Below are 15272 nucleotides of genomic sequence, written 5' to 3' on the forward strand. Positions count from 1 at the left end.
CAAGCGTAGAAAATATAGGTTCTGTATCATTCATGTTCCAGAACGTATTCCACCTTATGTAGTTTTCCTGTCGAATTTGTTGATGTTTTGGGTTTTATTTTGTTTACCTCATAAACTAACACCACCTTCAAGTTGAACTCTTGTTGGTGTCCACATCCACATTACACTTTGCAGCTGTAAAGTTAACGGAACAATCCATAGCATACAAAGGGTATTCGATAACGGGCTGAAGGATGTAAAGAACGCAGTCTATATCCTCTGTCACGGTGCTTAGGCATATCACAGACCACAGTCACCTGTGGTCTTCTTCTCAGGCATATGTACACACGTCTATGGGGCGCATATACAGACGCAGAGCGGAATAGACCACAGGTGACTGTGCACAGACGAGGAGAAATTTCCCCTTGTCCGAGGGCCGATATTCTCCGCGGCCTTTCTCGGAAGTTTTTGTGAACGTAGCAAGAAGTTGCAGCTATCACATTGAAATACTTGATGCTGGATGTTAAGAAAACTGCCGTTGTTCATACCCTCTCGGCTGAAAAGTTTGATGCGTTGCACGATGACTACTAGTAGATACCAAAACCCCTTATACCACCACGGCTCATCTTCCGACAGAAGGTAACGTACACGACTGACACGATCAAGGCTGCGTTTTACATTGGAGTCCACCAAATCTCAAGTTGGCTTTTTTGGGTTCGACAGCAGATGAGACCCCGGATGAGACTTGTCTTTTGTCCCCAATTCAGGCGAAGAACAGAGATGATTCCGACAATTTTTTTCCCTACTGCTTTCCAAAGCGAGCTTACGTACACATCTGTCTATCTCTCTTAACATGTACACAGTCACCTGTGGTATATTCCGTTCTGCGTCTATGCGCCCCATAGACGTGTGTACATATGACTGAGAGACTGAGAAGAAGCAAGTCAGGAAACCAAATGGCTATTTCGTACAGAAACTAAGCCACCATATCATCGTCGGCGTTTTATTTTACTGTGAAAATTCTTCTCGGGCATATGTACACACGTCTATGGGGCGCATAGACGCGGAGCGGAATAGACCACAGGTGACTGTGGCATGTACAACAAAATATAAAGCAACATTAATACCCCACCAAAACATAAAATAGTTTAAATTACATCCAAGAGCTTTAAGATAATATTGATTTTTGAATTTAGAATTGTTCCCAAAAATATCAGATAAATAAATAATACCTTTTTGTGCAAATATGGATGAAAAACAGATTTGTTATCAACAAGAATATTTGCATTCTTCCAAATAACCTGCTCCGCTGGAGAGGGGTGGAGGAAAACGGACTGATTTCCTGTCAACAGTACAGCATACTTGATTATGATTGCACAATGCCCACAAGAAAATGAAGTATTGTGACGAAATAGAGAGCTTTGATTGTAAACAAGTTATATGGACAATTCTGACTGCAAATAGACACTCAGCCAACCTTAGTACTATAGTTTTGATGCTACTCAGAAACTAATGACAAACTAACCAGCCTTTTCACTCAGTACGTCAGCTTTGTGCGATGGAGGTGCATAGAAAGCAAGTGTCTTTGAAGTAATTTTGTGTCAACTACCAGGTGTAAGAAAATTAGCCATGATTTGCTACACTTCAAAGATACAGAAAAAAGAATGCAAGAAAGTTTGGTTGTTTTCCTTCCATTCTGACTACAGCCATGATATACTACTGCAATTGAACAAATCAAAGATAAAACTTGAAAGTATTCAACACTTGTGAATTCAAGATAAAAAGCTACTTACAGCATACCATGACAATGTGTATAAAATTCAGACAGTGCAACAGATTGTCATTTTGAAATCTGATTCCTAGGCTGCTTTTCCATGAACACACCTATTTGGAACTGATAGCAGATGATTTCACTTTTAAAAAATGTACCACCTAAAAAATCATTTTACTTACGTAACAAAGTCAAATTGATGTTTTCTGTGATGGTTATGGAAGTCATGGAATACTTGAGAGAAGGAAAACCCACAATGGAAAATTATTTCATTTTGTGAAAGAACAATTTATTTAGCAATCCTTTGAACAAGTTGCAGCATAATACACAATTTTCACAACAAGCAAACAACAAGAAGGTATCAAAAATGTGTTCTTGTACAATTTATTGAGCAATTGAAAAATTGGTCAAGGAGTACATCTTTAGTCCATGGAACAAACTTCAGCACTTTGTAACAACAAATCTGTTTCTGAACTTTCAATTTGATTTTGTTCATACCTAAAATTTCAGCAAGATTTCATTAATGAGACTGTAATCTTTAACATTTCATGCAAAAACCCATTGCAGTAAAAATGGAAATATTTCCTTAAAGGCCCCTTCCAAAATTTCTCAGATTTTTATATTTTTGTAGGTCACACTGCATTTCAATTTTCATCAACCCTTACACCAGCTATACCCCAATTCTAAATCCCCTTGAAGGTCTGAATTGATGTTTTTCCTGCAAGGACAATCTCCAGATTTCATTGATATCAGGATAGGGGCCTCAAGGAAGTCCTGCCCAGTAACATTTTGCCGGATGAATCATTACTATGCTGGTACATGGTAGCTAGAGTCAATAACGAATAAATTTGCATTCACAAACACTTGTAAGTAACTATTGTTCAATATTTTTGCAATTCTGTTAATTTCTGGAATCATATTCCACAAACAGTGCACACACATAAAAACAATGCATTTCTAAACGTGGCCACTAGAGGGAGGCTCAGCAACCATGTTTTGAATTCAAGGCTGTATAAAAGACGAACAACAGTATATCAGAAGTCCAAAGCTAACTACATGCCTTTTGTGAAAATTTAGCTCTAAAGTATCAAAACATTGAAGTATACATGAAATAACAGGTGTTATGTGAAGTACGGAAAAACTGACAGTTATGAACTGATCACATGGATGTTCAACAGCTTCAAAGCAGGTGAGTCACTTTAGTCAGCATCACAACATGATTATTTTGTTACTCTAATCCCTCCTACAGACTGAATACATCGTCCTGGTAGTGTTATCAGGATTCTAGCTGCTTCCAGGGATTCCATATCGCTGTGCTTCTTCGTTCTCCAAATATCTCCATCGGTGTCTGGCTCCTGACCTAATTTGGTGTTGCTGAAAATTGATGCAAAATTTGAATATGGTTTACAACTGAATATTCACATTCAGTTCATAAAAGAATACAGAAACCATTTCACTCTATAATATGAATGTATCAACAACAGATTTGTAAATTGATTCATTCAACATATTGAATAATTTAGCTCCAAAGGGAATGATTTCCATGCAAACAGAGGAAAATAGGAAAATCAATGAGAAACAAGCCATTTGATTGCTGTATTAACTCACTTGAAAATCAGTTGTCGGGCTGATTTTGGTTTGTCTGTCTTGGATTTTTTTTCATTTAAGTTTGTGTCAGATGAACATGCTGCTCTATCAAGACTTATCATTTCCTCATCATTGTCAGACCCTAGTGGTAGAAATGATAAAATAGATGTTTTTTTTTATTTGTCTTTCATAAATAATTACACATAACACAGTAAGTTAGTTGAGGTGAAAAGAAATTTAACATATTTTTAAATATAGGTACAAAGAGGACCATACCAATTCTATATTGACTGTCTTTACCGTAATATTGCATTCCTTGAAATAAAAGTTTTATACTGTTGCTTATACTATACTGATCTCCTCAAGAATAAAACTTTGTGATGAGAATGCAAGTTTTTTGGATTTGAAAATTGAATTATATAAAAGTGGCCGCCATAAACTCTTTGAAAAAATACAAATTTTGATACATGATGGTGAAAATTTCATGTTCTTTGCGTGCAATACAATATGTTAAGAAAAGGATTAGCATTGCAAAGAGTAGACTTTTTAGACTCAATACATCTGAAAATCAGCTTATTTCTCTACTTACAAAACAAGAGTTGTCTTTTAATGAACAATGTGCAGATGATATTTTTACTTTATATAAACAAAGAAATACCTACTTACATTATTATTAACTACTATTATTATACTATATTTCTTTATCTTTATTGGAGAAAAGTTTGAACTTATTTTTGTATCACACTTTTATTGCCACAAATGTGATGTAAATCCTATATTTACAAGCAAGCAATAAAATATTATTATTATTACATCTGTGTCTGAACTGCACCCTGTTTCCGTATCGCAAGATACAAGTTTCCAGGTTCTGAAACAAATTTAATTGGCTGGATTGACACTGTTACCCATTCTCTCATGTAAAAGGGCCAGTAGATGTAAATTTTGATGATTTTTTTTTCACTTTTGTTTTGTATATCAATTGTAAGCTTGTTTTCTATCGTACTCCCCTGAGTATGTTAAAACACCAACTACTTAGCTTGTCAACAAAATGGCTATTTGTGCAGGAATGCGATGTTATTGTTAACATTTGAATTCTAGTCTGGACCAAAATAAGCTTGTCAGAAATAACATTGCAGTCTACATATATACTGGTTGGTTGATAAGCTGAATACTGTGATTCTGAAACATGCTTTAGGCAGAAGAGGAAGAAACTGAAGTTGACATTAAAAAAAATGGTGAAAAAACCTTCAAATTTACAGCTACTGGCCCTTTAAAAACAATTTAGCAAGTAGGCTTGATATGACTTCACTTAAACCAATGGGACATAATCAGATGATGTGATTGATCACTAACCTTTGGAAGCTTCAACAAGTGAATGAGGTACTGAGCTTAGCAAATCTGATGGTGGCAATGCTCCTGGTAGGGGACTTGTGTATGTCAATTCATACTGTTTGGCCTTTTTATCAAGGTTGACAATGGTTGGAGTCATCTCTGGGGATGCTGGACATGAAGAATCATCTGCCTTGATACTGGCAAGGACGTTATCTGAGAAAGGGTGGGTCACTTTGTCAGATGGACGTTTGACTGGAGGCGCTGAAGCGATTGCTACTCTCTGGCTGGTAAAAACAGGTGACATGTTGTAGATTGGGGATAGTGGGTAGTACTGCTCATATCCACTATTGCTGCTGGTTAACGGCCATGGTTGAAAGGTGTAACTGCCACGAAGTGGGTTGTAGGACCCAGGTATAGTGGTTAACTCATACTCTTGATAACGTTGAAAGTTCAGGTAGGTGTCATATTCCCTTCCACTGAGCTGAGGCAGGCTTTGGAAGTGTCGCCAATAGTCCTGATATGGCTGACTGCAGGTACTGGAATTCAGTGATCTGTCTTCAGCATTGTCTATGGTGACAAGTTTTTCATCTTTTGCCTTTAAAGGTAGCACTGGCTGAAATGCAGAGGGTTGTCTTTGTCTATTTAGCTGCTGGCCTCCACCATCTACATTTAAGGAGACTTTTAGCTTTTCTACTCCTGGTGCCTGAGAGCCATCATTGATGCACATCCCCGGTGTTGGCACCTCTTTAATCACTGTGTGTTTCCTCTTCTTACCAGAACTTGAACCCTTTTTGTACTTTCTAAATTGCTTGTGTGACATCGATGACTTTCCGGTGGCATTTTCCCTCTTCTTCACACGTCTTCTCATATTTGCAAACCATGTCCTCACCTGTGTCAGGGTCAATCCAGTTCTTCTGGATAGTTCAACCTTCTGCTCCGGGCTTGGGTATGGGTGTTGCTGGTGCTCTGCGTACCAGCAATCCAAGATTTGCCTGGCATAGTTTGGTAGAGTGTTCACCTGACGCTGTCCAGAAGGCAAGATACTCCTGGGTGGCGGAAACCTTTAGAGACCAGAGAAATACATGAATCTAAGATATGGTAGTTTGAGCCTCGAAACTAAAAGATGTAAACTTTGCTCTGACTTTCCTCATGAGCAAACTTTTAGCTAGTCTCTTTCAAAATCAAGAATACAAATCAGGGGTCCTGGTGCAATAAGTTTGGCACTAAAGCAACAAATTAAACAATGTTTAAGGTAGCTAAATACCAATACTTTGAATTCAAAATGGTCACCACCACCCCTATGTATCTCTATGAGGGAAAACAAAATTCCTGATTTTCATAAAACTAAACTGGTGGAAAGTTAATGTACTTATACATACACTTTAAAATGAGCCTCCACAAGTGGTAGCCCAAAAGAACAATGTTAAAGTTTGAGTCTGAATGCCTGTCCTAGAGGTACATTCAACCGTAATTATGATTATCAATGAAATAGAGAGCAGTCTAAAAATTTGATGACTTAAGATTACCTCTGATGTCCTCACTGTGTCATCTTTTGTCTTTGAGAAATTTGTAAAGCATGCAGCTTGTTCAATACTTTCAGAGACAAACTGATCAATACAGCTGGAATAAGAGTATTGGCACGCCAAAATTGCTGTTTACATGGATATGAGAAACTTCTATTGTACCTTTGGCGAACTCTGAATTTAATCAAAGGGGTTAGTGGTTTGTGGTCCCTGTTAAACTTCTCCAGGTAATGCGCTTCATCCCACAATGAAACAAGATCTTCACCGTCATCATATGGGTAGGTCTGTAGGTAAAATAAGCGCTTACAGTCACAATAGAGCCCGATTTAATGAAACTGTTAAAATATGCATGTACAACACCTGCGGTAAAAATTTAGACTGTATACTCTCGTTCTATATATGCCATGTTAATCCTTCCAAAATGTATTTTCACAACTGTTGCAGATTGCAATTTGTTTGAGCTCATTATTCTTAGGCTGTGAATACAATGGCTGTAAAAGGAAAGTGAAAACATATTTGTTGTTTATTTTTCGGGCACCTGGGAAGAAATCTTTGAGAAAGCAAAACAGGATTTCTGTGGTTTCGACATGGACAAAGGGCTGTATCAAGAGGACACGGTCTGCTACAAAATATAAAGGCACCTGATTTAGAAAAGGCACCACTAACAAACAAACAATGCTGACGATCAATAACCATCAATATGTCATCATGCATTATTAATGAAGACAGTTCGACTGCATTTCACCGGGTGTCCACATGCATTGTTGATTTATCTGGTTACAATACATGTTTTGTTACTTTCTTTGTTATAAAGTTGTCCCGAATGGTTTACAAACTATATGACAGGTATTGTATTTCAAACACTGTATCCATGCTTTTTTTAATCAAAGGAGACAGGTTTGACCATGTGTGATCAGTGTCTGATGTCTCTCAAAATAACAGACTGGCTGTCTGAATCAATTTAATATTCAAAGAAAGCTATACACATGCAGCAATGACAGAAAAGCTGGAAGTACACTCTGTCTACCGAAACCAAACAGTGCTAAAAAATCTTAACGTCTTCTAAGTTTGCATAATTTATGATAAGAAGGATCAGACAGGTATCAGTATTAAAGGATTGTGAAAGGGACTGGATAGTTTTTGCATTGTAAGACCAAGTATATAGATTGGAATTACACACCAATAATTCTTTCAAGGACAAAATCTCTTACACTACTTGCAACCACAATAGTGACTGGTGTTATTACTCTCTGCTAGTCTAGACATGGCTTGGCGTTTACAATACACAATCACCAACATTAAATTTCTTTAACCTTTTAAAATATTTTTGCACAAGTTTGCAACTTGGTGAATATCATGCCTTGCAGTTTACTAATGCCATTCCAAGCAGCAGCTTCTTTTCTTTGACTGTATATTAAAAAGTATGATTCTATTTTTGTAGTTTAAAAACAAAAATCTGATGTGTACTTGACACGGTATAGGGTATGGAGGGAAAGCTGTAACTTCTAAGTTGACAAGGATGAGTAAAAATAGAATTTGTTTACTCTGCCATCCATACTTTGAATTAATGCTCTTCTTTGATGTGGGCAACAACTGGTCTAGTATCCCAAAAGTTACGATGCGTAAATAATCAGCAAATAGGCATGAAAAGGTGTCATTACCACCTTTAGAAATAATCATTATCCAATAATTTGAGGTAACAATACACAATTGCCCTACTTTGTAAAGTGTCAATTTTGTCATTTGTTAACACAGTGGACTGTGCCAGACTAGACTTATCAGTTTAAGTATGCGTAGTAGGCCTACACCTGATTTCATATCATGTGACCAAGTGAAGGTTGCACAGAACCCAGAACATTGTCACTATTTGATACACAGCTCTACAGATCATGTGTTTGGGTTCGGTATGGCACCCACAGATGTGGTTTATCTGCAGTGCTTGGATTGACATGACGTGATTGATGTGATTGATACTTGTAAGATACCTTTATTTAGTTGGTGTGCCAATCCAAAAATTTCTTCAAATTTTCTTCAAATTCTCTGCTATGATCACAAGTAATATATTTTATTCAAACTGATGAATTTGTGACATTTATTTGTGCACAGGGATAAGACACTAGCTTATGGAATGTAAATATCTGCTCAAGCCTCTAATTTGTGCTCCAATGGAATACTTGAATTTGACCTATAACATCAGTAAATGCTTATTTAAGCGAGTTTAGTCATGAGTTATTGGCTAAATTTGTCTGAAATTAAATATCTTAATTTTCTGAAGTTTCTCTTTATGTGGCACTTCCCGTCCATGCATTTCTAATATTGATAAAAGAACAAACACTGAACTAGAACTGAAGGCAATGTCCTCCAGGGACAGCTAACATAATTTATTTGTAAGTGATCTCTTTCGGACAGGCAAGTTTTTTTTTTCTATATCAACAGATGTAGATTGTTTGGGTAACAATTTTTCCTCATTTCAAATGGGGAGGTTTGTAGAGTTTGCTGATAGAGAAGAGGAATGTGGGAGAGGTCTTCTGTAGAGGGGAGAGGGCATTGGGAGTTTTGTTGATAGGGAGAGGGAGAGCAGGGATATATCCTGGTGTGACAATCTCTGAATGTTATCCCTTTTTGTACACCCTAGATTCCCATCTACCGGGAAATTGGGGATAGTAAACAGGAATAATTCTAAAAAACTGTTTGTTCAACTCCACAGATGAGACGTGATGCAGACAATGAATGGGCCACGAGACATGGGTTTTTGAAACACTATTAAATATTAAAAACTGCTAAAAAATTCATATAGGCATTATCTATGTGGGGTCAGTCGGGTGCACAGCATTGGCTGTGCTGTGTTTGGTGACACTCCTCAGAAACAATGGTAGTATTATCATGCAAATGAGAAGTTACTCAAAATGATATGTTCAGCATTTGCCTTGGAACATTCAGCAAAACCTTTTAGTTCACAATGGGTGGCCTATGATTATATTTGTGACTTTGCTGGGCAAGAAATAAATGTTGTGAAACAATTTCTTTTGTGTTGTTTCAAATAGTGAAGAGCAAAGTTTCTTCTTTTTATCCTGATATTTTTCTCTGTGGCCTTTGACAAAGTTAAGTCGACAGGTTGACTGAATTTTTGAAATGGTATGATGTGGACCAATGGAAGTTAGCATGTTGACAGGAACAAAACTTGATAATAGAAGACAAGGTTTAGTTCTGTAATATCACATGACATATGTAAGCTGTAACATGTCTGATTCTCTGCTTAGAATGTTGGGTTGAGATTATTAGTTTTCGATACCCAGAATAACCCCAACCCATGGGCTTGTCTTTTGGAAAGAAAATTCAACTTTTAAATGTACCAAAATCATGTTTTGTTTACTCATTCTCATGCACTGTGATTTACACTAGCTCTGTCAGCCTGTTTTAACATTTGTTTGGAAAAAATGAAATATCAAATAAAACAGTGAGCCACTACTACATCAAAAAGTAAATTACTGCTGCATCAAAACATTCCTGATTTTGCAATTTGTATGTCAGTAATTGAATCTTCTGAACTAAAAAACGGAAATGAATTAAAGACTATGTCACTGCATAACTTTCAGAAGATAACCAGAGCAAAGAAACCTGTAAATTTTATCAGCCTTAGTCTGAAAGACATCCCTTAATGTCCCATTTACACAATGAAAAATCTGTAGATGACAAATGTGTTTACAAGCTGACTGATTGAAGATAAAGAAGCAGAGCTCAAATTATGAAGTTCACTTCCTGGATCTTCAGTGTCTTTGTGAAGATGCATAAAGTGAGATGTATATCTACCTCACTTAATTGGACATTCTCTTTAAAGAGCATTTCTGGTATGATAAAAGGCACCTTTAAAACCCCTGCTACTAAACTGCAAGTATGACTCCTACAAAGAAATTTGCTTTGGGTCAGTGAACCTGATGTTTGTTTTCAAAAAAGAATTAAACATACAGAGGTTGAACTAATTCAATTCACATTTCTAGTATTTCTTACCTCTAGAAGTTCATATACTTTCTTGTAGTCTTTGTTTTCCATGGCCAGTTTAATCATAGACCTGATCTCTGCTGAACTCATCCTATCAAAACAAAAAAAATCTTTTCTAGGTAATAAAGTGTACAGAGTAAACTTTTCACAAGCATTTTTGGTCCAGGTTGCCTACGTTTGGAGACAAAAAATCAATATTGTGGCTAATGGTGAAGACTAAGATTAGATATAAATGGTTATTCTAGATGACAATAATCATAACAATTATCATTTGATCATAAAATACACATACAGGCCATATGTGTCAAGTTCAACTTGTTTAAAAACAATGTATTTCGTGCACGATATCTAGATGCACATCATCATAGTTGCAACATTTAAATTATACGATCTAGATTATGACAGACATGTTTTAACTTTCATCAATTACCATCATACCTTGAAAACAGTGTTTACATTGGTCGTATGGGTCCCATACGACCTTCGTGGGCAGTTCCGACGACTGTATCCCTTGAGGGACGGAGCATAATAAATCTTTGGTGGGGGTGGTCACGATCAGATTGCGAATATTTTTTACAAATGTGAATTTTTTTTCCAAGTGAGCCACGGTGTGCTAATTTTTTTCTAAGTAAACCGTTAGATTTATCATTTTTTGCGTTGTTATTTTATTGTTTTTATCTTGCAAACTAGTCTGAAGATTGTTTCCGCTAATTTTATGCTTTGAAGTTTTTTGTTTTTTACCACCCCCTCCCAAGATCTAATTGTCCATCCCTGAACTATCCGGCGATGTCAAAGAAAATGCACTTCAACGATCCGTTGTTCGTGAAGGACATGTGAGGACGTTTCTAATGTAATGGCAGCCTTAACGATCCCTTGCTAATATTGTCGCAAAGTAGGCTGGCTGTGACCATGCCCTGCCCATCGCATTTTGATTGGTCGAGCTGAACCACGTGACTAATCACAAGTGAATTTGAATAATAAGATTAACAACTCAAAGTATCGTAACTTTACAGCTCAAACGTAAATCATAATCAATCACAAAATAAAATGGAGTACTTGTAGGTCAAGTTGAGATACTTTTTTCTGAAAACATCTCCGGATTTGCCAATTTTTTACAGCGCGCGTGACAGTGCGTCGCGTAATGCTCAGTATCTCTGGCCCAGTCAGTTGTCGTTCGCTCATGAAATTTTCGGAAATTTTGACGATTTTCTTGGGTTCGCTGATAATATAATGGAAATAACAGACTCTGCTCTGACCTTAACGTTTATTAATGGGCGTGAGCTCGACGAAAGCCAAATTAACGGGCTCAGCAAGCCTCGCCCGTTAATTTTTGGCTTTCCTCTCGCTCTTGCCCACAAATAAACGTTTATGGTCAGCGCGTCGCCCGTTATTTCTATTATCGTTCTTTAATTACCGTAATTTTATTTTTCAAATATATCTTAACTAGATTAAAAGTTTCATACAATGTTGAGTATCAATTCAAGTAAGTGAACATCTTTTAGCGCTGAGGCTGGGTAAAAGCCCAAGGTAGGTGCATGAAAGTTTCCAGAGTCCTTTAGATCTTCCTGTCACAATACCACTGTTCATTAGTGTTTAGATGCGACGAAGTGACGGCAGACCACGATATTTTCATTCTGAGATGTGCACTTTTGCACTGATTAATTTTGCAGATATCCGCAGTAGATGACGCCCCATTTTTTGAATCTAGCAGTAGAAGTATAAGCGAAAGTGAGAGGGATACAGCTCGCCGTGCTCATTGCTTAATGCTTCGCGCCACTTTCATCTTGCAAATTTTGTCGTGCGCTCATTTTCGCGCCAATTTCGCTGCTTTGCCATTGTAATTTCCTGGGAGCACAAGTCCGACATATCATTACACACGACAGTGATCTGTTTCGGAACGAATATTTTGAAACATGTAATTCATTATAGGAAAGATGGTCGATGACTATTTAGTTCACTTTTTGTTCACGTCTATGTTTTTTTCCGAGAAGAATGGAAAGTTCAAACTAATCACACAAGATGAAGATTTTCGAGACGCATAATCTAAACTTTAAGACACTTTCCATATAATCGGTAACGCAGAATGGTCAATATCCGACGGACACACGTGTTGTTTTCGAAACTACAACTCACATCATAAGCAATCATTTTTTTCGACCTGTACGCCTAATATAGCTCAATAAAATAATAAAGGAAACTCTCCACACATGATACGAAGGAGTGTAAAAGTGTTGCTTTTCATTTTTTGTTTCAGCTTCAACATTAACTGAAACCCATTTTTCTCAGAAAAAAAAGAAAATTGCTTACTTCACAACTGCTCTCTATACAGTCACCTAATTCCAGACTCGATCTTCGCCGGCGAAGCGAATACTGTTGACCTCTGAAAACCAGGACCAGACTAAACTTTCTGACTTCGGATGACCGACCAGTCCATGTTCGTTCCAAACTCGTGGAGAAATATGATTGGGTCCCGGCACGCGCCATTTGGAACCCTGGCGCCAGGATGTCTGGGTAAACTGACTTTTTCCTTTTTCTCAGAGATGAAATGAAGGCTTTTGTGGGGAGAAATGTCAGCAAGCTGGCAGGGGCAGCCTTTCTCCATTTATGGTTCGGAATCCAACTCTACGGCCACTAGGAACTGCAACTATAGCAATGGGAGTTCAATTGTGAATTTCGTATCGATAACATAGATTTGGCTATTCTGTCCAAAGTGAAGCTGAAAACCTGAAAACACTTAAGTATTACCGAACAAACAACCAAACAAATATAGGCAAGCATAAGATATATATATATATATATATATATATATATATATATATATATATACACGCACACACAGAGAAAAAGAAGCTACTAAGATGCAACAAATATTATTACTCTATGTTTGAAATTAATGCCATTGGTCATTGTTCATTAACGCTCTGCTGTGACATCGAGCACTGTTGCATCTCATCAGTACTAGCTTTTCCTTTTCTGTGTGTGTGTGTGTGTGCGTGTATATATATATATATATATATATATATATATATATATATATATATATATATATATATATATATATATATATACACACGCACACACAGAGAAAAAGAAGCTACTAAGATGCAACAAATATTATTACTCTATGTTTGAAATTAATGCCATTGGTCATTGTTCATTAACGCTCTGCTGTGACATCGAGCACTGTTGCATCTCATCAGTACTAGCTTTTCCTTTTCTGTGTGTGTGTGTGTGTGCGTGTATATATATATATATATATATATATATATATATATATATATATATATATATATATATATATATATATATATATACACATTTGTATATATATATATATATATACATTTTGTATATATATATATATATATATATATATATATATATATATATATATATATATATATATATATATATATATATATATATATATATGTCAATGTTTTCTCATCATGTTCATTGTAAGGGGCACTTTGTACTCATTCATCAAAATCAGGGGTCAGACTTGACATTTTATGTTGGTTTTGCCTTCCTAAGAAGCACTTTCCCGACGATAAGCTTATCATGACAATCGTCACCCCGTTCAGTTGCGTTGTATATGACGCATGCAACACCCGTACTAATATCGACCTCATGATGTTTGTCAGCTTGTGATAAACTCGGCTGCTCTCTATCTGCAATAATTGTAGCCTTGGTTGGCCGTGGGTCTTGGGCTTCTGTCGCGCGGCTTGTGCCTTGCCCAAACCAAGCGCGAGACGCTCGACAGAAGCCCAAGCTCCGCCGCCACCAAGGCTACAATTATTGCAGCTAGACTGCTCTCCATCTTCTGTCGATATATCACCCACAGGTTTCCCCTACTCAGAATCTGACGCATTTGTTCCCTGGCACACATTTGGTCCGACTTTGGGGATTTTATATTCATGAAAGTACGCGCCCGGCGCCGAATGGGTCACTTTTTCACGAATAAAAAATTCTAAACCATCGGCCGACTTTTCATCCCAAAAAACCCTGAGCATGGTTCGATAACAAAGCAAATGTCCAATGCTTCAGGAAAACCTTGAATGAACGTGAAAATTCCCCAGATTTGTCAAGCAATCCCTAATAATGGGTAATATTTTTTGAGTATAAATGGTTGATTTTTTCGACTTGGGCGGCACACCCCCGTATGGAAACTTCAGAAGTATTCTCCCGGCGCCGATCAAAAGATGGTGTTTCATTACGATTGAGATCAATCGTCACTGCACTGCAGCATGGATGCTAAAGCTATAATTTTCATCAATTCAATCATTGATACAGTGTTTCAAGTTCTGCTTTCAAACTTTATCGCTGTCAAAACATCAAGTTGCACTAGTACCATGGAGACTGAACCGCAACTAGCCCGTCGATATGTACACTTCACATCATTTACGTCACCAAAGCTCAATGACAGGCGGTATTTTGTCTTTTCCGAGGGATTATTATGACTAGAAACAACAGCAAATTCTCAGGTACCTACAGTGCGCTTGGGACACCCTCATGTATGGGACGTCTTTGCATGCTGTGTTTTGTGCGCGATTTCCGCGCGCAGACAATAGCTCGAAATGCTCAATTTGCGCAGCCGAGAGAAAACCATATATATATATATAATATATATATATATATAATATATATATATATATATATATATATATATATATATTATATATATATATATATATATATATATATATAAATTCTTATGCACGTATAGTGTAAAGCCGTGTAAAGAAAATTGTGTGTTTGCCATACTTGGATTTTTGAAAAACCTATACCAGCCAGCCAGCAAAAAAACCAAAAAAAAAACCAAACAAACATTTAAAAAATTTAACATAGATCAATTGCATAAACTTTAACTTTCCCATCGCGTTATAGGCCATAAGTATGATAAATCATCTGTTACATTTACAATGCAGCGTTTCTGGTGCTTGTATAAGTACAACAAGCATACTTATAGTTAGGTGACTGTAACAAGATCTCAATTATGAATACAAAGCATATTTGCAACAAATGCAAAAAGATGCAAATTACATATTACGAAGACAAATACGAAGTTTTAAAGAAAACAA

General features: G+C 36.8%; 1 protein-coding gene and 1 long non-coding RNA gene across 2 annotated transcripts; both read right to left on the reverse strand.

Moving 5' to 3' along the window:
- Positions 1-2125: 2125 nt before the first annotated feature.
- On the reverse strand, positions 2126-6218 carry LOC139141309 (uncharacterized). Its single transcript, XM_070710935.1, has 4 exons — positions 6211-6218; positions 4691-5730; positions 3359-3479; positions 2126-3124 (listed from the first exon to the last, which is right to left on the reverse strand). The coding sequence occupies exons 1-4, from the start codon at positions 6216-6218 to the stop codon at positions 2971-2973; spliced, it is 1323 nt and encodes a 440-aa protein (XP_070567036.1). The 3' UTR covers positions 2126-2970.
- A 146-nt stretch (positions 6219-6364) lies between these two features.
- Positions 6365-12833, reverse strand: LOC139139679 (uncharacterized). Its single transcript, XR_011553862.1, has 3 exons — positions 12499-12833; positions 10201-10282; positions 6365-6476 (listed from the first exon to the last, which is right to left on the reverse strand). It is a non-coding gene; the product is annotated as an uncharacterized lncRNA (long non-coding RNA).
- Between the last annotated feature and the right edge of the window lie 2439 nt (positions 12834-15272).

This window comes from Ptychodera flava, chromosome 9 (assembly GCF_041260155.1).
Source record: "Ptychodera flava strain L36383 chromosome 9, AS_Pfla_20210202, whole genome shotgun sequence".
NCBI lineage: Eukaryota > Metazoa > Hemichordata > Enteropneusta > Ptychoderidae > Ptychodera > Ptychodera flava.